The sequence below is a fragment of the Geotrypetes seraphini genome, chromosome 12, assembly GCF_902459505.1.
Source record: "Geotrypetes seraphini chromosome 12, aGeoSer1.1, whole genome shotgun sequence".
Classification (NCBI taxonomy): domain Eukaryota; kingdom Metazoa; phylum Chordata; class Amphibia; order Gymnophiona; family Dermophiidae; genus Geotrypetes; species Geotrypetes seraphini.
The window spans coordinates 24,371,758-24,396,171 of NC_047095.1; the positions used below are offsets into that span (position 1 = coordinate 24,371,758).

Sequence of the window (24,414 nt, forward strand, 5' to 3'; positions counted from 1 at the left end):
GATGACTGTGATTTCCTGCTTAACACATCAACAGCGCGTTCTTTGCTCTCTCTATACTGTATTTGAATATATGGCTGTTTCCCTTTATTTACAGTTTTTCAGTCATCTTCTGTACATGGCCTTTGGTTTTTGGGGCAGATTATCACCTAATGCAATGCAGCTATTAAATAGCAGGCAATTACCAAGAGACCAGCATATCACACTATTTTCCTAGCACACATAATAATATAACTTGCATATGATCTTTCATGTTACATAGAAGGGCATGCTAATTTTAGCATGCATATGCTAATAATTTTGCAGACTAATATGGCATGATAGTCTTATTACATGTTGTTTTTATCACATGAAAATTTATCATAAAGATCCTGTTTAGGAAAGACACCACTTATGTGACCTCAAACAAGTTAAGCCTTTGTGCATCAGTTCTGACAAATGGAAGCTAATTCTATGTTTGATCTTTTTTGTCAGTAAAAAAAAGTAGTTGGGTTTTAGAAGCTAAGCGGAGAATTCATCAATGGACGCTAACCACACCCATTATATTTATTTGAGCATCTTTAGCAATTAGCATGCGCTAACGCAGGTGCGCCCATTGATAAATTGTACCCTAAATGGGTTATTTGTTGTATTTAATAAGAAAATGTCTTTGGCACTAAATCATATAATCTAACCTGTTATCCTTTTGATATACAGGCACCTAACAGCATTGGTTTTGGAAAAGAAACTGAAAAATCCTTGTTTATGACCAAAACGGTAGTACCTACCATTCCCTCCTCCCGGGAGAACTTGCTGAAGTGGGCCGATGATCATGACTATAGTCCAATTACTTCCTACACAGAAGTACATGTGGCGAATAGATTTCATATCCGATTAGCAGATGATGGTAAGGATAATAGTGTGGGAATCTGTAGTACTGTATATCCAAAAGAGCTAAAAAAAAAAAAAATTCAATATTGCAGAAATATAATTTTATAGAATAAATTTTATTTAAAAATATGAGGCCTTTCATATATAATAAATAGGAGTGCACCTGGCACACTGCCCTAGTGCTGGGGTAGGCAATTCCGGTCCTCGAGAGCTGGAGCCAGGTCAGGTTTTAAGGATAGCCACAATGAATATGTATGAGATGGATTTGCCTCCTTGAGATGCAAATCTATTTCATGCATATTTATTGTGGATATCCTGAAAACCTGACCTCTCTCCGGCTCTCGAGGACCGGAATTGCCTACCCCTGTTCTAGGAGTATTACTCGCATCACACTTGATAATGTGGTTTAACACTGAATAATCTAATCTAATCCACAATTTATTAATCACACTATACCAGGGGTAATGTAATTCCGGGCCTCGAGAGCCACAGGCTGGTCGGGTTTTCAGGATATCCATAATGAATAGGTATGAGATGGATTTGCATGCACTGCCTCCTTGAGATGAAAATCTATCTCATACATATTTAGTATGGATATCCTGAAAACCTGACCTGGCTCTGGCTCTCGAGGACTGGAATTGTCTACCCCTGCCCTAAGGTGTTACTCAACCAAAAAGCATAATCGTTGGTCTAAATATTTCATGTGAATCTCTTTATTTAAATGCTATACTTCTAACCCTTTCAGCATATATTGTTCTATATAATTGTTAATCTGTAATCTTTTCAAAAAATGTTGCTCAATCAGCAAGGTGTAAATGAAGTTTTTATCTTTCCAATCGCTGCATTCACATCTGGAAATTGAGATATAAGTCCAACATGAATTCATGTTTTGAGCTAGAATAACTCTATCAGAAGTTTTTATCAGCAAACGGTTCTCTAAACTGCTATACCGCTATATGACACTAACCTTTTTATATAGGAGACAACTTTTAATTTTATCCAGTCAGAACAGGAAGAACCCATCCTACATCATATCAACAACATGCATTTTAGTTTGTCCAAAAATATCAAGTTCATGGGATATGACCTCCACTAGTTTATTTTTGTTCTCTGTCTGACCACTGTTAGTTGTGCCAAATTGTAAGCTTTTTAGTGAACATTTAGAGGTTGCTCAATGATTTATAATACATAAAATGTAAGTACAGAATTTATATTAATTTTCCATCTAAACCTGAATTGTGAGCAAATGCACATGGAAGGAAGTTAAAGTACATACTGTTACGTATAGCTGAACCAGAACGTACACAGGTAAGACTAGACTCAAGTTCTGGGACCCATGCCTGGAAAGTGACATCATAGAGAGCGCCGAAGCCAATGCTTGGTAGCCGCTCACACCAAAATTTAAAATACACACGGCGGGAGAGAGGCTTCACCACCCTGGATGCTGCTCACCCTTGCTACGCCATTGTCTGTGTTGCTGCTTTTGGAGAATCGCATTTAGGAAGCGACATCCCCCTTCCCTTCTTGTTTAACCCTCCCCTCTCTGTTTAACCCTCCCCTCTCTCCTTCCTTTTATTTTTATTTTATACAATGTAATTAAAATCCTCCCTTCCCTCTCTCTCCTCTTGTTCTCCCACCTGTCCAAAATTACAACCTTGTATTGGCCCCATTTCCCCTACTCTTATTTTAATTTTTATTCATTTTAAGTAATTTTAAGCGTTTGTTGTTTTTTTTTTATTATTCCTATTATTGTAAACCAACCAGATACTGTGATGGTCGGTATATCAAGCTATGAATAAACTTGAAACTTGTAGCTTCTCATATTCATCATAAAGCTTCATCAATATGTGAATCCCTGAGTCTGTTCACTACTATGATATTCTTGCATGCTGCTAAATTTCCAAGACCTTGAACATAGCCAGATGAGCTGCCTTTTTCAAAACAGCCTTTTGGTCAGTGTGTAAGTACATCATCAATTGGTTGGGAGATATGAACTGGACTTTTCCCTAGCAGCCATACTTCAGGACTGCTTCTAGTCTTTGACATTCTTACTTAGTTTTTATACTAAAATGTGACTTCAGCTATTTCAATAGTAGCTGGTCCATGTGGAGTTCCCTGCCAGGTTTTTTGAGGTTCTGAAGTAACAAGATGATGGTTTTTAAGAAATTGTTTGAAACCCACTTTTTTGTTAAAGCTTCATTTTTTTTTTTTAATTATTGATTTTCAAATTTTGACAGTGCAATACAAATATATTAAACATAAGCATTATACATAACGCACCTAAAATACACAAAATTAATACATTACCAATCCTTTTCTCCCTCCCTTCCTCACATAACTATTACACTGCACATAACATATATTATTACAATACTATAGATAAATACCTTTAGCAAACCCAAATACCTTCCTCCCCCCCCCCCCCCCGGATGTGTAGGGAATCTATAAAAAGGGAGATACCTGACTTTCATTGCAATTAAACATATGCAGTCATTGGGCTCCACATCTTATTGAATATCATACTAGACCCCAAACACTCCGCATTCATTCTCTCATATTTATACGTGGAACAAATATTTGTCCACCAAAATGTATAATTAATTCTTTCGTAACTCTTCCAGTAATCATCTGGATGGCTATTCCGGTCATAATCAAGAAGAGCTGGCTTTTATATCTATCTAAAGAAGGCTTAATATGCAATATTGTACCACAAATTATGGCTTCGTAGGTTAACGGGATTGATGACTCAAGAATAATATTTATTTGTCCCCAAATTGACTTCCAGAAATTAAGTATCAATGGACAATAATACAACAGATGATCCAAGGTCCCTATATCAATATGACAATGCCAGCATCTATTAGACTTTTAACTATCTACTTTGTTAAAGCTTTTTATTAACTCCTGCAGGGTTCTGGGTACACATCTTTTTGAGTTCTAGGCAGACAATTGTAATGGAAGTAAATTTTATATTTTATCTGAATAATCTAACTGCAGCTAACTGTCCGCTATACTTGTTAAATTTTGTTAACATTTGTGAACTTTTAATATATTTGTTTTATATGTAATTGCTCAGGTTTGGAGCGGAATAAACATTTTAAAATAAAATAAATAATGTGGTTTTCAACTGCCTATTTATCACTAAATTAACTTTCTGCTTTGTAGCAGTACTAGTACAACTTGTAAGTTCTTCCTGTCAAAAACAACAGCTTCAAAGAATAGCTCTTTAGTATCCTTAGAAACATGACGCCAGATAAAGGCCAAATGGCTCATCTAGTCTGCCCATCCGCAATAACTATTACACTTCTCCCTCCGTATTCGCTGTGATAGGGGATTAACAGAACCGCAGATACAGAAAAAACACAAATAACTTTTTCATATGTTATTCGCTGTTTTCTATTAAAAACTATCGTGAATATGTTGAAACCGCGAATACCATGGTGGGAGACCTGGCCTGTTCCTGAAGGAGAGACAAAACACAGTGAAGAAAGTGCTGGGAATCGGCGATTTTCTCTGTAAATGCTTGGAATCAGCGATTTCTCTATACAAGCTGATGTGAATAATCGAAACTGTGAATGCTGAAACCGCGAATACGGAGGGAGAAGTGTATCTCTTTCTCTCTTCGAGAGATCCCATGTGCCTGTCCCAGGCCCTTTTGAATTCAGACAGTCTCTGTCTCCACCACCTCTTCTGGGAGACTGTTCCAACCAATATTAAGTAAGTATCAGTTTCTAACCACATTACCCCATTGTTATGAATAGTCAGCTGCATTATGATGATATTTTTGGACCATGAGTGACCTCTAAATTTCTCCCACACTACTTCAGATTTTAATCGTATCTTATCTACACAAGGTAGAACATATTCAGACTTGTGGAGGCATGTCCTGTTAAGGTTGAATTTTTACCATAGCCTTTTGGACCACCCTAATGCATTAATTCTCCAGGTTCAGGTCTTTTAACAAAAAGATCTAGAGATGGGGGGGGGGGGTGGAAGGTACATTATTCATTTTTTAAATTCATCACATCCCATTTTATAATGAAGACCACATAGAATTTCCTTATGCTTCCACAGTTGCAATTCCCCAAATTCTCCTCCATCCCAAACCCCGCTCCTCACAGTAAAAAATTTAACAAACCAAAACAAAATATCCTTCCCTCCATAATATCCTTTAAAAAAAAAAACCAACTCCCCACAAGGTTGGGAGGGTGGGAATTCTTCAGCTTTGCTCTCACAAAAATCCCCCTACACAACTATCATCCTCCATCAATTCATCACACAGAGCCAGCCAAAAGTTCCTGTCTGCATCCGATTCCTCTCTTCATCCCTTTAATTCTTTTAACCAATCAACCCTATTGCCCTTCTTGTCTTCCCTTTAGAACTCACTTTAACAGTTGTTACCCTACTCCTTAAAATACTTTGCTAATCCCCCCTTTCATCTCAGTTAATTATTTCAAAACCACATCTTTATTAAGCCATATAAAATTGTGGCATTCTGGCTTGTGGTGCGGATATTATGCCTTGAAAACTTTTGGTGATCCTGACATCTAAACCTCTGTGGTTGGTTGCTAGGCATTTCTCACATGTTAAACTTACTTTCTTCCTGTGCAGTGGAGATGAATGATGAAGAAGAATATTCAATTCCTCCAGAGCTCACAGAGCTTTTACGAATGAACTCTCAGCTCCCAGAGCAGGCCCGCACTCCAGCTGCTGGTGTTATCGTTCCATTCCATGGAAACAGAGAGAGGATTGTCCAGGTGGAGGAGGTCACACCGCCCATGAAAGATATGCTGGACAGGATAGTACGTGGAGGGGGCATTGAGGAGTTGTTTCCAAAACCTAAAGAGCCTGAAGAAGTGCAAGGAAGTATCAATGTAGCGTTATCAGTCAAATGTGACCACCAGAAAATGGTGGTAGCTGTGGACAGGGAGAGCCTGCAGGTTTGTGCTCTTTTGAAATTATTTATAGGGGGCTCTGTGAAATCTGTGGGGGGAAACAAATATCCCATGCCATAAAACATATTTGGTTAGATATACTTCTTTTGTTTAATTCCGGAATACGATGACAGATGCCAAGTTTGTCTTTTCACGTGAAGCTGTTTCACAAATAGGCTTTAGATATGAAATATAAAATTCTGTGTCTAAGGCCTCTACAGTAAGACTTGTGCTAAAAAAAATTGTTTAACAAAGCAAAACAAAAAGAAATCCAACAGGTCTGCAGTAAAAAGCAAACACCAAAAGACAAAAAAAGACTGCAGAATTCAATGTACAAGGTGCGGGAATGTTTATTAAAAATCTATACAAAATTGTAATCCAAAGAAGTGGCTCTCATATACATGGAGTACAGACCCCAACATGGTCCATGTTTCGGAGAAACACTCCTTCCTCAGGGGTCCAAAATATCCTATATATCACAGATAGAGAGTCATGTGCTGAACAACGTAGTTGTACAAACCAATTAAAATTTGCGAGTCAAAAGCAAAACTTCTTCTGTGTTGGGTCTGTACTCCATGTATATGAGAGCCACTTCTATGGATTACAATTTTGTATAGATTTTTAATAAACATTCCCGCACCTTGTACATTGAATTCTGCAGTCCTTTTTTTGTCTTCAAAAAAAATTGTTTGACTTGCAAGGTGGTAAAAATTTAGGCCCTCTTATACTAAGGCATGCTAACCGAATTAGCGCGCGCTAAACGCTAACGCGTGCATGTTAGTCTATGGACGTGTTAGCATTTAGCGTGCGCTAATTTGATTAGCGCACGCTAATTGGTTAGCGCATCTTAGAAAAAGAGGGGGTTAGTGAGAATAGTAAAACGCTAAATGTGGTTTGCGATGGTTTTTACTGGTTCTAAGTTAAACTTGTGCAACACTAGCGTGATCACGGTAGTGTGTACAGCAACTTAAAACTGCCGAAATCTCCACTGATTAACCAGTCAAAATGAAAGGGCTGCTTATTATGGGGAAGCTTCCCATGACTCGGTGTATCCTGAGGCCCCCGCCTACATTTCCAGCAACTATTTTTGCCATGGTCGCAATTCTTGAAATAGCACCATGGCACTGCGTTTTCTAGGCAGCCACCATGAACGACACTATTTTGAGAATCTGGCCTTTAGTGCCTAAATGTAAGTGCCATTTGTTAGCTAAAATTACAAAATACTTGCATTTATCTAATCTAATCAGAATTTCTGAATCGCACTTATCCCAGTACAGGTTCAAGGTGATCTACAAGGTAAGAGGTCCATACAGGGACATGGGGAAGGTTACATCAAGTTTCAAGCTTATTAATGATTTGATATATCACCTTATCATTTATTTCAAGGTGTTTATACAATAAAAACAATTAGGGTAAAACAGATAATATCTTCGACTACAGACTACAAAGGCTTCAGGAGAGATATTAAAACCTTACTCTTCAAAAAACGCATAAAGCCTATCCAGCACAACCAATCCCAACCCAATATCCAACACTCTGTTTACCCTTAGATCTCACTAATACTCTTATCTACCAAACGTTATCTAAAACCCATAATTTCACCCTATTCTTATCTCCTAAAGACTTCCACTTCCCTTTGGTAACCCTTTACCCAATATATATTACCTTAAAAATTCTATGTCATCGCTTATTCTATTCCTTCAAATTTTGAATGTAATTTTTGTTTTAGTTTGGATGTAATCCGCCTTGAACCGCAAGGTAATGGCGGAATAGAAATCACTAATGTAATGTAATAATACAATGAACAGAATTAAACAAAAGATAAGGTACACTACTGGACAAACAGGTACAAATGGAGAAAAGGGAAGAACTTCAGTAGTTAAAGAAAAGTGAAGTACAAAGGAGAAAACAAAAGGACAGGGTTAAAAACATGTAGGTCCAATACAAATAGACTAAAAAGAAAAAGTTTAAAAATCCTTAAAAGGACATTCAAACTTGAAAAGCATCTTTAAAAAGAAAAGTTTTAAGAAATGACTTGAATTTCTCAAGGGTTGTTATCTCTCTTAGAGCGTTCGGTGCTGAATTCCAGAGGAAAGGGGCAACTACTGAAAAGATAGTGTTTATTCTAGTATTTATATGGTTCAGGGATGGGATTGCTAATAGATTTTGATCAGAGAGGAACGAAGAAGACATGATGAAGTATACGGTATCAAGAGCTCATTGATAAATTCCGGTTGGCCAGTATTCCTTGTTTTAAAAGTCAGTAATAGTGTTTTATAACTGACACGGTGATGGATACATAGTAACATAGTAGATGACGGCAGATAAAGACCCGAATGGTCCATCTAGTCTGCCCAACCTGATGTAATCTAAAAATTTGTTTTGCTTTTTTTCCTTCTTCTCCTTAGCTATTTCTGGGCAAGAATCTAAAGTTCTGTCTGATACTGTTCTTAGGTTCCAACTACTGAAGTTTCCGTCAAAGCTCACTCCAGTCCATCCACACCCTCCCAGCCATTGAAGCCCTCCCCAGTCCATCCTCCCCCAAACGGCCATATACAGACACAGACAATGTGGCCCTGATTCTCTAAAAGTGCGTCCCGATTTTAGGCAGCTGTAGACGTCCTACAGCTGTCTAATCAGCCAATCGGGATGCACGTTTTTAAAAAAAAATGCTCCCCAGACAGGCCTGAAGGCGCCTCCGGGAGCCTAGGGAGACCCGCAAGATGCCTAAGCTCGTCTAAGGGCCTTAGGCGGGCCTTAGGCTGAACCTAGGCGGCCCTACGCGTCTCCCTAGTAGATGAGAAGCTTAAAAATGTAGGCCAGCAAAATGCTGGTCTACATTGTAAGTAGACGCGGCCGCTATACTTATCGCGGCAAGGGATCTCTCTGCCGTTATAAGTATAGCGGGCCGTGGCCCCTGACCGATCACTGGCAGGAGGGTGCCCAAACCCTCCTGCCCGAAGACGCACCCCCCTCCCCGGCACTACCGACCGCCCCCCCCGACACTACCGCCCGCCCCCCCCCGACATTACCGATCCCCCCCCCCGACAATATCGGTCGCTGGCAGGAGGGTGCCCAATCCCTCCTGCCCGAAGACGCACCCCCCCGGCGCTAACAACCCCCACTCCACCAAACATGTTCTTACAGATGGGTCTTGCACGTCGAGCAAGCAGGCACGCCTCGTCGAAATGAGGTGGGCCCGCCCCTTCCCGGCCCATCCCGCCGAAGCCTAAGGCCTGATTGGCCCAGGCTCTAGAAGCCTGGACCAATCAGGCCTTAGGCATAGCGGGTCCGCCCATCCCCACTTAATCTAAGGCCTGATTGGCCAATCAGACCTTAGACTTAGTAGGGATGGGCGGACCCGCTATTCCTAAGGCCTGATTGGTCCAGGCTTCTAGAGCCTGGGCCAATCAGGCCTTAGGCTTCGGCGGGATGGGCCGGGAAGGGGCGGGCCCGCCTCATTTCGACGAGGCGGGCCTGCTTGCTCGACGTGCAAGACCCATCTGTAAGAACAGGTTTGGTGGAGTGGGGGTTGTTAGCGCCAGGGGGGGGGTGCGTCTTCGGGCAGGAGGGATTGGGCACCCTCCTGCCAGCGACCGATATTGTCGGGGGGGGGGCGATCGGTAGTGTCGGGGGGGTGGTCGGTAGTGTCGGGGAGGGGGGTGCGTCTTCGGGCAGGAGGGTTTGGGCACCCTCCTGCCAGTGATCGGTCAGGAGGCCACGGCCCGCTATACTTATAGCGGCAGAGAGATCCCTTGCCGCAATAAGTGTAGCGGGCCGTGTCTAATCTAACCCGATTCTCTAACCCGCGTCTGTAACATGGACGCCGGTTACAGAATCGGGGTTTAGTTTAGGCCGATTCTGAATAGGACGCCTCTCCCGGGCGTCCTATACAGAATCAGGGCCTAGGTGTCTTGCGGGCCTCGCCTTCAATATAGGCGGCCTGCCTGGGGAGCATTTTTTTTTTTTTTTAAACGTGCATCCCGATTGGCTGATTAGACAGCTGTAGGACGCCTACAGCTGCCTAAAATCGGGACGCACTTTTAGAGAATCAGGGCCTGTAAGTCTGCGCAGTACTGGCTTTAGTTCTTCAATATTTACCATTATTTTCTGATTCTAGATCCTCTGTGTTTATCCCATGCTTTTTTGAACTCCATCACCATTTTCCTCTCCACCACCTCTCTCCGGAGCGCATTCCAGGCATTCACCACCCTCTCCGTAAAGAGAGGATAGGAAACCAATGGGATTTTTTTATTTTTTATTTTTTATTTATAAGTTTTCACATTAATTAACAAGCATATCATCTTGTACAGAAAGTGTAATTAAGATAACATAGTATTGAAATTACCATCCAAAAAAATAATTCAAATTATAATAGGAAATTATTTCTCTACTTAATCACACACTAGTCCTCAATTTATTAGGATCCATGATTAGGAAATAGGAGTGATTGAACCATCTAATAATTAACAAGAAAGCTCACTATCTGATGCTGAAACAGAGCTAAATTATTACTCGGACTTAGATATTATTCCATTTCAAGGCGCTTATTGGAGAGGAAAGCCGTCAACTGAGCCGGTTCAAAAAACACATATTTTAAAGTACGATACCTCACTACACATTTACAAGGATATCTGAGGAAGAATAAACCACCAATTTGAGTCACACCCGGTTTCAATAATAGAAATTCCCTTCTTCTCTTTTGAGTCTCCCTAGAGACATCAGGAAAAATTTGAATATGGAAACCCAGGAAGTCTCTGGATCTATTTTTAAAGAAAAGTTTAAGGATCCAATCTTTGTCTGGAGCCAAAGCCACAGACAATAAGAGAGTGGCTGAAATAGCCACTTCTCTATCTGATTGTTCCAATAAAGTGGAAACGTCCAGGGAAAGTTCCTGAGGTTTTCCAACACCTTCTTTCTTCTGAGAATCCTGAGTCTTTGTAGGTAGATAATACACTCTTGACAAAGGTGGTAAAGAGTTCTCAGGAATTTTTAAGTATTTCCAGAAAGTAACGCTTTATCATTTCACTTGGGGAAATTGACGGAACCCTTGGAAAATTAATTAAACGTAAATTATTAATCCGGCTATTGTTTTCAAGTACTTCCAATTTTCTCCTTATAATCAAATTATCCTTTACAAGTAGATCATGTTGGCTTCCAATCATTTTTATATCCTTCTTTTCTTCTTGCATATCTGATTTCAATAGTTTAATATCCTCTTTCAAAGTTTTTATTTCTTCTTTCTGGTCTTTCAATTCTTTATCTAAATTTTTAATTTGGGGATTCAAGGAATTCCCCAATGCCAGTACTAATTCCCAAAGTGAATCTAGTGTAACTTCTGGGGGCTTAACTGGAGCAAAAGGAACTATTAGTGTAGTATAAGCAGGCTCAGGTGATTGGTTTACCTCCCCAGTGCCTTGTTCCTCCATAGCAGAAGATGATCCGGTTGCTGGTTTTTCCAAAAGAAGCAAGTCCTTTTGAGCCATTTCCTGCAGCGAGCCCTCCGATTCACTGGCCTCTCGAGGGGAGAATACTGCCTCTTCAGACACACTCTCCTCTCGCGGTGAGCTGGCTCCCAGCAGCAGCGGCTGGAGGGGAGGCGTCCTGACGTCGGGGCTCAGAGTGACGTCTAGCCCGTGGGTTTCTGCCGAGGCACTCCTCTCTGGCGGCACTCTCAACGAGCGATTCCCCGAAGCAGCTGGCTCCGTTTGCAGGCGTCTGAAAATGTCCTCGATTGTAGGAACTATGGGCACTAATCGCTGGGAGGCACCACCGCTTCTGCCCCGTCTTTTCGGCATCGTTGAAGGGTAAGAGAAAAAACACTCTCAGACGATCTGGCAGCATTCAGATAGCGGCAGCCATCTTGGATCCTTGGGATTTTTTCAAGAGAGGAGTTACGTGGTCAAATTTTTTAGCCTTGTAGTGTAAAGGTTCCATTGTTGTACATGGATGAATGTACACCTAGGCCCGGATTCTCGAACCAGTGCCGATCTCAGCAGCTACCTTAAAAGCAGCTGCTGATTGTGTGTCAGTCATGCATTGCTGTCGATTTTGGAATCGCGCTGATGCAAAAGTTAGGCGCTAGAAACATAGGCTAGGGTTTTCCAGGCCTTCATTTTTGGTGCCTATCTTCATGTGAATCGTGCCTATGTAGGCACTTTAGGCAGCTTAATGCCACTTCTGTTTTTGGCCATGCCTATTTGGTGTTCAGTGGCCCAAAGTGCCTACATAGGCACGATTCTGGTGCCGATTTTCTAGGCGACGGTATGCGCCTCAAATCTCTGTTAAAAATGCTATTTGGATGGTGTTTTTAGCGGAGGTATGGGTGCCTACCGGCACCTAGCAAAATCAGCTCTGACTCAAAAATCCAGGCCTTAACACTCATAAGTGCTGTGGGCCAGATTCAGTAAATGCCGCTCAGATATAGGCACTGGGAAAAATCTTCACTAAGTGCTATTCTGTTAAGGGTATTGTGGGCTGAGTGCCCTTTATAGGAGAGCACTTAGAGAGGATGCCCGCACCCAACTTTGGGCATGAAGATTTATGCCTGTGAAAACCATTTTAAATCCTGGCGAGCAAGTTGGATGCATAACCCCCCTGATATTCTATAACATTGCGCCTAAAGTTTTGGAGTGCCCCTGACCTGTCCACGCCCCACCCATGACCATGCCCCAAACAAGACATTTTGGGCAAGCAGAGTTATAGAATAGCACATGGGCAGAAGAGCACATAATTTCAAATTAGTGCCAGTTAACTAAATTAACAGCAACAATAGATTTCTAGCATCCAGTTGGCTAAATAGTTTACAGATGCATCTGGCCCAACTTGGCAGCCTATGTAGAATTCAGGGGTATATGTATGCTCTTAAAGCTTTTTTGATATAGAGACGCTTTTGAACAATGATCTAATCTCCTACTTTCCTCTCCCCCTTTGTTCTATCCTTCTTTTTTGTTTTCTCTCCTTTACTTTGCCTTATTGTAGTTCACTCTTAGTCCTTTTCTGCCATGTTAGTCCGTTCTGTCTTTGTAACTGATAATATGTATTTTTGTTGCGTACCCCCTTATTTTAAATATTTTGTATAATCGCTTAGTATTACGATAGGTGATATATCAAATAACCATTAAACTTGAAACTTGCTTAGTGTGCAAATACAGTGGATTGGGGGGGAGGGGTGACGTCCATAGGGATAGGGCATAAACAGGGCTCCCACAGGTACATAACTTACTAGATACAGTAGCTCATGTTAGGTATGCACAGTTATTTATTTCATTTGTTTTCTGCCCCGTTATCCTTAAAGAGCTCAGAATGGGTTACAGGTTAACATGCATAATATACAGTTAACAAGTTACAATCTGCGAAGTTTTTTTCAACACAAGTTTTTAGCCTAACTCAACACATACTAGGGATCTAATATGGGTTACAATTTGCCATAGTTAGTAAAGCATATTTATACCTATTATTGGCATGGCATAAGTGGGCACACCTAATTGTACATAAGAACATAAGAGTTGCATTATTGAGACAGACCAAAAGTTCATCATCTCACCCTCCTGTTGCCAACAGTAGACCACTTTGGTCACATGTACCTGACAAGATCCCAAGGAGTAAAACATATTTAATGCTGCTTATCCTAGCAATAAGCAGAGGACTTCCTAAGTCCATCTTAATAATGGGTTTTGGACGTTAATTGTAGGAAATGGTCCAAACCTTTTTTAAACCCTGCTAATGAATTCCAGAATTAAATTACATGTTGAGTGAACAAATATTTTCTCCAGGTGGGTTTAAATCTACCACTTCGTAGAGACGTAGATGTCTATTTGCACGAGTATTCTATACAGACGCTGCTGTAGAATTATTTATTTAAATGGATTTATTTACCATCTTTTTTTGGCGAGGAAGAAAATTCGCCCATGTTGGTGGTGTACAGCAAGGTTAAACTGAACCTAGGCAACAGACAATTACAGGACAGCAGCATCTGGATTTCCTAAATTAGGCACCCACTTATAGAATTCCTACTGTTGTTGTTTAGGCCAATGGATACACGGGGACTGAGCTTTCCCTCCATGATCCTGCTTGCCGAGCGAAGATGAACAGCACCCATTTTATCTTGGAGTCTTCGTTGGCTGACTGTGGAACTCGGCAGACCATTGGTGCTTCAGATGATATTATTTACTATAACACTGTGAGTATCTTTGCAGGGATACTACGTGAGTAGCATATTGTTAATAATGGTGGAGAAATGAGAGAGTAAGTTTTGCCATACATCAAGAGGTTGCTTCTCTAACCTGTTAGACTTGTTACTGTGCTTAAATACCACTTGTTATCAAAGTGTTTGGCTACAAGAGTCCCTAGATTTAAAAAAGAAACACACCCACTGGGATTAATTTTGTGATGGGTCAGGTACCAGTAAATAGAATGGCCTTCTGCACACTGCTGTGCCATACCTAGCACATAGAAACATGATGGCAGATAAAGGCCAAATGGCCCATTCAGTCTGCCCATCCGCAATAAGCTTAGCATTATCTCTTCCTCTCTCTAAGATGTCCCATGTGCCTATCCCAGGCCCTCTTGAATTCAGACACAGTCTCTGTCGCCACCACCTCTTCCAGGAGACTGTTCCACACATCTACCACCCTTTCCGTAAAAAAAGTATTCCCTCAGATTACTCCGGAGCCTATCACCTCTTAACTTCATCCTATGCCCTCTCATTCCAGAGCTTCCTTTCAAATGAAAGAGACTCAACTCATGAACATTTACACCACATCTAGGTCATTTAAATGTGACTATCATATCTCCCCTCTCCTGCCTTTCCTCCAAAGTATACAGATTGAGATCTTTAACTCTGTCGCCATACGCCTTATGACAAAGACCACGCACCATTTTAGTAGCCTTCCTCTGGACCGATTCCATCCTTTGAATATCTTTTTTAAGGTACGGCCTCAAGAATGGTACACAATATTCTGAATGAGGTCTCACCAGAGTTTTATACAGGGTCATCAATACCTCCTTTTTCCTACTGGCCATACCTCTCCCTATGCCCCTCTAGCATCACATGAAGCCTCAATTGGCAAGGCACAGAATGGAACTGAAGCAGGAAGGCTAGTAACACTAGCATAATGGAAACAAAAGCGGAAACACTAGTTTTAGATAAGTAAATATCCTATAACTTTCACGCACATTCTTTACTCTTCCATATGGCATACTTTGTCAGGGACTTACTCAGTATATGCAGTTATTAAACAAAATGTTTAAAAAAAACCCTAGTGTGATAACTCAGGCCTGTAGGGTGTCGAACGCCGCAACTAGATAAAGTGATGGAGGGAAAGGGCTTGGGACTTGTATACCATGTTTTTGTAGTTATACAACCACACTCAAAGCAGTTTATATACAGCTGCTTCAAGCATGAAATGAAGAGTCCATTTTGCTTTGACTAAAATTACTATTTCATATTAAGTTTTATTCTTTAATGTTTTGACTCCATTGTAGAAATAGATACAAGGAAATAAGTGTTAACAAAACATATATATATGTATATACATATGTGTGTTTATATATACACCTATACATGTATATATACACATATGTATATGTGTATATATACATACATATGTGTACATATACATGTATATATACATATATATGTATGTGTGTATATACATATATATATATATATATATATATATATATATATATATATATATATATATGTGTGTGTGTGTTTTGTTAACATTTATTTCCATGTATCTATTTCTACAATGGAGTCAAAACATTAAGGAATTAAAACTTAATATGAAATAGTAATTTTAGTCAAAGCAAAACGGACTCTTCATTTCATGCTTGAAGTAGCTGTATATAAACTGCTTGAGAGGGGAAAAAGAGAGCGAAATCTGTATTTGTATCTATATCTGTATTTGTACTACTGCTACGTATCATTTCTATTTGTGGACTACCTTTATCCATTTCTTTGACAAGGTTTTGAGGGCTAATGTTCCCTCCAGTTCAAATACTTAGCTGGTACCAAGATTTAGTTGGTGCATTCATTACTTTCTGAAGTTGGTAGAGTGCAGGCTTAATTTAACTTGTGAATAAATGAGTTTGGAAACCAGTTTAAAACAATAAAGCAAGCTGCCTTCGGTCATCAGAGAATATATGTAAAGCTGGTTTTGAAACCAGTTGTTTAAAGCCTTGTGGTGAGAATGTGGCAGATAAATTCTGTTCCAAATTACCAAATAATAGGTGGGGGGTCAGACAAAAATTTTGTTTTCGTGACAGAGGGATGACTGTTCCTCAGAGGGGTGAATTCCTGATGACTGAACGTAAACAAACAGGGTTCATATTCCACCTCATTATATCTCTCATAGAAATTCTTTGAGCGTCAGAACTAATACCACTAAGGCCGGCAATAAAATGCCTAACATGGCTTCGTAAAAGGGGGCATTAGTTTGATCCCTACTCTTGTATTTTTTTCATGGTGATTCACATAGGGGTATCCCCTTTGCCTGTGTGGCTTTTCTTAGCATTACTTGGAGTTTTATATGTATAATTAGTGTTACCTGCACACAAAACGTAAGTGGTAGATTTCACAAAACTGTACGTCCAAGGATAACCTCTTTGAATGTCACTGCATATATAACATAAGTGGAACCTCTCTTTGGGGTTCTTTTGCTAAACTGTGGTAAACACTACTATGGGGATACTGCAGCAAAAAAAAAAAAAAAAAAGCGCCTTACCGCAAGGCATGCTGAGGCATTCCAAGGTAATTTTTGAATATACATGAACAAATTTATTTTTTGTGCTGGGGGGTGGAGAGTTAATGTCTTTTGTGCCAATTGGTTAGCACAGCCACATTGCTTTATGCTAACTGATTCATGAGCCCTTACCACCTACAAAATAGGTCACAGTAGGGACTCACGCACTAATGGCAAAATTAGTGCATGACACTTAATTCAAAAAGTTATTGTAAGAGTCCCAAGGACTGCTCATCATTAGTGACTATGGAGAAAAAAGCCTCAAAAATATTACAGCAACACTTTACAAACAGTAAAACAAAGCTGCAATTATCATAGGCAAAAAAACTCCACTTAATATCTCCATTAGTCCCAGAATGAAACGGTAGCCAACCATGTGCACAAACACATAACTTAGCTGCTGTTGCCAGAGATTGCCGCAAATGCTTCATATAACCATCCTCTCCTCTTGCTTCCAAAAATAGAAAATCTCCCAACAAGGAACCATATTTTGCCGTTAAAAAAAGGCTGCTTCAGGGGAAAAGTAGTGCATGGCCATTAATACTGAAAACAGAAAAGTTGGCCATTTTACCTCAGAGGAAAAAAATGGTCTTAGCACACAGGAATGACCTGTGTAATGATGTTCTAAGGCCATTTTTTTACCACAGTTTAGTAAAAGGATCCCTATGTTATACATATGGCCCACTTTGCATATGTTGATAGCTCTTATAATAATAATAATAATAATTTATTTCTTGTATATCGCTATACTGTGAGGTTCAGAGCAGTTTACAGTAAAGATACAAAAAAGATGCGATAAAATAAAATAAATGAAGAAAAGTACTTGGAAGTTCCCTGACTGTCCTGAAGGCTCACAATCTAGCTAAAGTACTTTAAGAAGAAAAAATAAAAAATTAATAGATATAGAATAGATAACACTAGAGATACAATACATACGAAATTATTTCTGGATACATTATATAGGAAATTATTTCAAGTTACATTACATAGAGAGTTACATTATATAGGAAAATACTTAACATAGTAAATTACATATCAATGGAAAATTAAATCTGGTTACTTTACATAGAGTCTTAATTGATGTGCAATTTTAACCTTTCCCCTCACCATGCATGTCTCCCTCTCTTCATAATGGACATAATGGTAAAGGAAAATGGTAAAAACCAGATGACATAATTTGAGGTTGAGGGGTGGTAGATTCAAATGCATAAACAGTGCCTATGCCTTGTAAAATCACCTTTTGTTGTTCAATATGGTAACATGAGAGATCGTCTTTTAAGAAGAGAGGTGAGCATTTAGCACTGCCACTTTGAATTTTTTGGCCATTTAAAAAGGGGGGGGAGGAAACATCACTAAATATACCTACAGGCTGACTTTAATTTTCATTTTGGATTCTATCGTTATGGGACTTTACATATATTCAATTGGGGGAAAAAGAAAATAAATAGGCGGTGGCAGATTTTACAACCTTGCATGAGCACTGAGCACAGCATTCTTTTCATATTTGGTAACCAACAAGCAGCAAGCTAAGGAAGTGTCATTCCAGCCTGCGTAATCTGGTCAGAGGAGGTCCTGGTTTGAAGAATGGATGGCGGAAAACCAGTTGCCCAAGTGACGTATGAAGTACTAACTGTCAAGTTGAGGGGAACTACTTCACTTTATGTAAGCGTAAGCTGCTTCTACTGGTAGATACTGCTGTAGGCAAGGAACAAGTTTATTATTATTAATATTCAAGTTTCAAGTTTAGTAACTGCTGGGAGTATTTCCTCACTTCTTGAGTGTTTGTCATATTCTTCAAATTGCGAAAACATGAATCATGAAACAACTGAATAATTTGAATTTTTAACAAATGTTGATAGCTAGTGTTCTCTTTTCCTATGATGGCTAGATTGTTATTCAGCTCCCAAATTCTGAAGGAAGTGGATGGCCGAACAATTATGATGATATGGAGTCGGGAGATAATGGATTTCCTGGAGACACGGATGAAATGGAAATGGGTCTTCCTTTCTTAGGTAGACCTGAAATAGTAGTGGTAGGTGGTTTTGATTTTCATTCGTTAGAAGCTGTACAAAAATAAAATCAAAGTATAATTTTGGTAAAATGTTTGAGAAAAGTGAAATATATCTGCTTTAATAAAATTTCTTACTGTATTAATTACTTTTGATTATTTCAGTTCAATTGCACTCTACGCCAGGACAAAGGATCTTATTTTGACCCTTTTGTGTTATGGCCTCCTGAACCTGAACCGGTCACCAATGTTACCTTCAACATGGAGCTTTACAAAACAGACCTCTTTCTTTCTCCTTCACAAGGCCTCTTCTCTGTTGCGGAAAATGGACAGATTTATGTAGAGGTGAGAAAAATAGAAAGCATTTCCAGTGCACTGCCCCCCTCCCCCGCTGCATTGTCATATCTTTTATTAAGAATCAAAAACAACAAGATCACATGCAAACAGAATGTCCTAAAGAAAATGCAAACATTCACATAAATACAATATGTAGAATCTGATTGTGATCAGAACAGTCAAAACTAAAGCCTTATCCTACACCACTAAGACTGAATACTATACCAAGTCATTACTTCAATCTACCTTCCCTCTCAAACCATCACCCCCCTCCCAAAACCAAACCACATAAAGCTAGGACTGCTATTTGTGGCCTAATTTAAGTGGTTATATGTGGTAAGGGGCTGAATATCGGCCCTTAACACAACTTCCCCACTGGAACACCCATGAGAGAGCCACTTTTAAATTTGGCACAAACCGGTCATTTTTAGCAGACATAACCAGTAAAATGATGTTGAAAATGACCAGATAGCCATGAACAAGCAATTTAAGCGGTCGGCAGCTGTTTCTGGCTGGTTAAATCATTTTGAGTATTGGTTTGTTAGTAACCAGATGGGCTTTTAAGGGCTGAGTTGGGGAAGGAAAAAGTCCTTAAGAAAATGTGAGATGAAGTGCCAAGCCCTGCCCTCTTTCCTTATTTCCTCATCATTTAGAGGGGTCTTGTAATGAATAGCTATGATGCAGGACTCGGGAGTAAGGAGCTCACCTGTTGTTCTTAGCTTTTTGGTTTTTTGTTCATCTCTGAAAATCCATTCACTAAAGTGCCAGCCTTTGTATGCCAGTAGGAAGAGGTACAAAACAAATGCAGCAAGTCACAAAAGCAGGAGCAGCAACACAAAACAGGTGGCTAAAGATACAACCTCATTAGTAGAGCAGTCTCTGATAGCAATGCGAATTGATGTCATCTACAGTATCATTTAGATGTTAGTCAATGCCCAACATGTTTTGGCATTCAAATGGCAACGAGTTTTGAAGCAGTCCAAAGTGGGTTCTGGGAGCTCAGCGTAAGCAACCTTTGAAGTACTGAGTCCTCTCTTTTAATAATAATTTATTTTTCTTGTATACCGCCCTACCAGCAGTTCTGGCCGGTTCACAACAGAGAGAAAAAAACATTTCAGTTATACAATCTCATATCCAGCAGGGTTCTATACCATACTAGATATCGGATCTGAGAATGGTGGCAGTTGACCGTTTAATGCAGCTGATGCACCGAGATGAAAGTGGCGGTGGTCTGGCTGTTGCAGAGGTCATCTGATCCGAATGACATGCCTGCATTTTAGCATTGCATTGACTCTGATCTAAATGACTAGCCTGTATTTTGGCACTCATTACTACTTCCTGGGAAACCTCATGGCTGAAATAGTGTGTGTTGGCTTGGCTGCATACATCAGGGCTCAAGGAGCATACCAGCTTTCTCTCCTTGGCATATCGTCTTTATGAACTTCTAACATCAGATCCTATTGTCTGACTGGAATTTACTTTACTTCATGCATTTTATTTTTATTTATTGTTTTCTCAGGTACTTTAGCTAGATTGTGAGCCTTCGGGACAGCTAGGGAAATCCAAAGTACCATTTTTATTTATTTTATTTTAATGTATCTTTAATCTATCTTCATTGTAAACCGCTTTGAACCTCACGGTACAGCGGTATATAAGAAATCAAATCAAATCAAATATACATTATCTAATGAACATAAGAACATAAGCAATGCCTCTGCTGGGTCAGACCTGAGGTCCATCTTGCCCAGCAGTCCGCTCACGCGGCGGCCCAACAGGTCCAGGACCTGAGCAGTAATCCTCTATTTATACCCTTCTATTCCCTTTTCCAGCAGAAAAATGTCCAATCCTCTCTTAAATCCCAGTACTGTATTCTGCCCTATAACGTCCTCTGGAAGCACATTCCAAGTGTCCACCACACGTTGGGTAAAGAAGAACTTCCTGGCATTTGTACTGAATCTGTCCCCTTTCAGCTTTTCCGAATGGCCTCTTGTTCTTTTATTTTTTGAAAGTTTGAAGAATCTGTCCCTCTCTACTCTCACTATGCCCCTCATGATCTTATAAGTCTCTATCATATCCCCTCTAAGTCTCCTCTTCTCCAGGGAAAAGAGACCCAGTTTCTCCAATCTCTCAGCGTATGAAAGGTTTTCCATCCCTTTTATCAGATGTGTCGCTCTTCTCTGAACTCTCTCGAGTAACGCCATATCCTTCTTAAGGTATGGCGACCAAAACTGGACACAGTATTCCAGGTGTGGGCGCACCATCGCCCGATACAGCGGCAGGATAACTTCTTTCGTCCTGGCTGTAATACCCTTCTTGATTATACCTAGCATTCTATTCGCTCTCTTAGCGGCCGCTGCGCACTGTGCAGTCGGCTTCATTGACCTGTCCACCATTACCCCCAAGTCCCTCTCTTGGGTACTCTCATTCAATGACATCCCTCCCATCGTATAGTTGTACCTCGGGTTTCTGCTTCCCACATGCAATACTTTACATTTCTCAACGTTGAACTTCATTTGCCATTTTGTCGCCCATTCTCCTAGTTTGTACAAGTCCCTTTGCAATTCCTCACAGTCCTCTTTAGTCCGAGCTTCCCTAAATAGTTTGATGTCATCTGCAAATTTTATTATCTCACACTTCGTCCCTGTTTCTAGATCATTTATGAATATATTAAATAACAGCGGCCCGAGCACCGAGCCCTGCGGAACACCACTCGTGACCCTCCTCCAGTCAGAGTAGTGTCCCTTCAACCCTACCCTTTGTTTCCTACCTGCCAACCAGTTTCTGATCCATCTATGTACGTCTCCATCCACCCCATGGTTCTTCAGTTTCCGGAGTAATCGTTCATGGGGCACCTTGTCAAAGGCTTTATGGAAATCAAGGTATATGATGTCTATGGGGTCACCTCTGTCCATCTGTTTGTTAATTCCTTCGAAGAAGTGTAGTAAGTTGGTTAGGCACGATCTCCCCCTGCAGAAACCATGTTGGCTGGTTATAAGAAGTTTGTTTCTTTCCAAGTGATCATCGATGCTTTCTTTTATCAGTGCTTCCGCCATTTTTCCGGGAACCGAGGTCAGACTCACTGGTCTGTAGTTTCCCGGGTCACCTCTTGATCCCTTTTTAAAGATGGGCGTGATGTTGGCTGTCTTCCAATCCTCTGGGATCACGCCTGTTTTCAGGGATAGATTGCATATTTGCTGCAGTAGTTCTGCTATCTCCTCCTTTAGTTCCTTCAGAACCCTTGGATGGATTCCGTCCGGACCTGGAGATTTGTCTATTTTTAGTTTATCTATCTGCCTGCGCACATCTTCAAGGCTCACTTCCATGAATGTTAATTTTTCTGCTTGATTTCCATTGAAGAATTGCTCAGGTTCCGGTATGTTGGTTGTGTCTTCATTTGTAAATACAGACGAAAAGAACATGTTCAGTCTTTCCGCGACTTCTTTCTCCTCCTTCACTACTCCCTTCCTGACTCCATCATTCAGCGGCCCCACCTCCTCCCTAGCTGGCTGTTTCCCTTTAACATATCTGAAGAACGGTTTGAAATTACGAGTCTCCCTGGCTAACTTCTCTTCATACTCTCTTTTAGCTTTTCGAACCACACGGTGACATTCTTTTTGATACTTCCTGTGCTCTATCCAGTTTCCTTCAGTTTTGTCCTTTTTCCATCTCCTGAATGAATTTTTCTTATTACTTATCGCTTCCTTCACTATTTTAGTCATCCATATCGGGTCCTTTATTCGACTCTTTTTGCTCCCCTTTCTGAATCTGGGGATGTAAAGATTTTGCGCCTCGCTCACCATGTCCTTGAAAAAAGACCAGGCCTGTTCTACCATCCTCCATTTCTTGGAAGTGTTCTTAAGTTTATTCCTTACCATTTTCCTCATTGCTTCATAGTTTCCTTTTCTGAAGTTGAAAGTTGTCGCCATGGTTCTCTTTCCTTTTGGTATTCCTGCTTCAACCTTGAACTTGATCATGTTATGGTCACTGTTTCCCAACGGTCCCACTACTTCCACTTCCTTTGCTGGTCCCATTAACCCATTTAGGATTAGATCCAAAGTGGCATTTCCTCTCGTCGGTTCTCTAACAAGCTGCTCCATGAAGCAATCTTGTGTAGCCTCCAGGAATTCTGTTTCCCTAGCGCATTTTGAGTTTCCAAGACTCCAGTCTATCCCGGGGTAGTTGAAATCTCCCATAATAACTGTGCAACCGTTTTTGCATTCTTGTTTCATCTCGGCTTCCATTTCCTTATCGATATCTCCGGTTTGCCCGGGTGGGCGATAGTATAGGCCCATTTTTATTTCATGTCCCTTTCTTCCTGGTATTTTAACCCATAGCGATTCCAGCTTGTTGGTCGTCTCCGCTGTGTCTATTCTTGTCGATTGTATGGTTTCTTTTATGTATAGGGCTATTCCACCTCCTTTCTGTCCTGACCTGTCCTGGCGATAGAGCTTAAATCCCGGCAGTGCTGTATCCCATTTGCTTTCCTCATTCCACCATGTTTCAGAGATTCCAATGATGTCTAAGTCTTCTGCATTGGCCACGGCTTCTAATTCCCCCATTTTGTTTCCTAGGCTCCTTGCATTAGTATATATGCAGTTTAGATCCTGGCATTTAAGTGTCTTCATTTCCTTTCCCTGTGTTTCGGTCTTTAGTGTCTTCTCGTTTGGTACACTCTTCTAACCACTTCTTCTGGGTTAGTCGACTCCTGTAATTTGTCCTTTGTTTCTTCCGAGCCTTGCATTCCCTTAGTATCATCACGTAATACCTTCTTCCGAATCATCGACGTTAGGTCGACTGTCGGCTTTCCCCTTCCTCTTAGTTTAAAGCCTGTTCTATTCCTCTCTTGACGTTGTTTGATAGAAGTCTTGTTCCCGCCGTGCTCAGGTGCAGTCCATCTCTCCTGTAGAGCTTGCTCTTGCCCCAGAACGTTGTCCAGTTCCTCACGAAGTGGAATCCTTCTTCCTCACACCATTTCCTCATCTACGCATTTATTGATTGTAGTTCCTCCTGCCTTTTCACATCTACCCTCGGTACCGGTAGGATCTCTGAGAACGCTATCTTCTGTTTCCTCATCTTCAGCTTCATTCCCAGGATCTTGAACTGTTCTATCAGCGTGCTCCTTCTGTAGTCTCTCCTGCTGACATCATTCGTCCCGATGTGGATCATCACTGCGGTCTCTTCCGTCTCCGCTCCTTCCAGGATCTTCCAAATTTTGTCCACGATGTCCTTGGTTCTTGCTCCTGGGAGGCAGGTCACCAGTCGATCCTCTCTCCCTCCTGCTATGTGGCTGTCCACATGCCTTAGGATCGAATCTCCCACTAGGATTGCTGACTTTCCCTTCAATTTTCGCTTCGGTCTCAGGTCAATGTCCCCGGTGTGCTTCGCTCTTTCTTCTTCTGGGCATCGATTAGCCAATTTCTCTCCCTCTTGTGGTGTTCCTCTTTGGGTGTCTTCTTTGGGGTCATCTGCTTCTTGTTCTCCCTTCCGTGTTGGTGTTGGTATATCTTCATTTTTCATCTGA

General features: G+C 40.7%; 1 protein-coding gene across 2 annotated transcripts in view; it reads left to right on the forward strand.

The window, feature by feature from the left end:
* TGFBR3 (transforming growth factor beta receptor 3) overlaps positions 1 to 24,414 on the forward strand; it is a 323,902-nt gene that overhangs the window by 243,284 nt on the left and 56,204 nt on the right. For both annotated transcript variants that reach the window (XM_033916770.1, XM_033916771.1), the window contains 5 exons: positions 694 to 883; positions 5,479 to 5,807; positions 13,831 to 13,983; positions 18,438 to 18,581; positions 18,723 to 18,902. In XM_033916770.1, the coding sequence (XP_033772661.1) occupies positions 694 to 883; positions 5,479 to 5,807; positions 13,831 to 13,983; positions 18,438 to 18,581; positions 18,723 to 18,902 (996 nt within the window). The remainder of the gene's footprint in view (positions 1 to 693; positions 884 to 5,478; positions 5,808 to 13,830; positions 13,984 to 18,437; positions 18,582 to 18,722; positions 18,903 to 24,414) is intronic.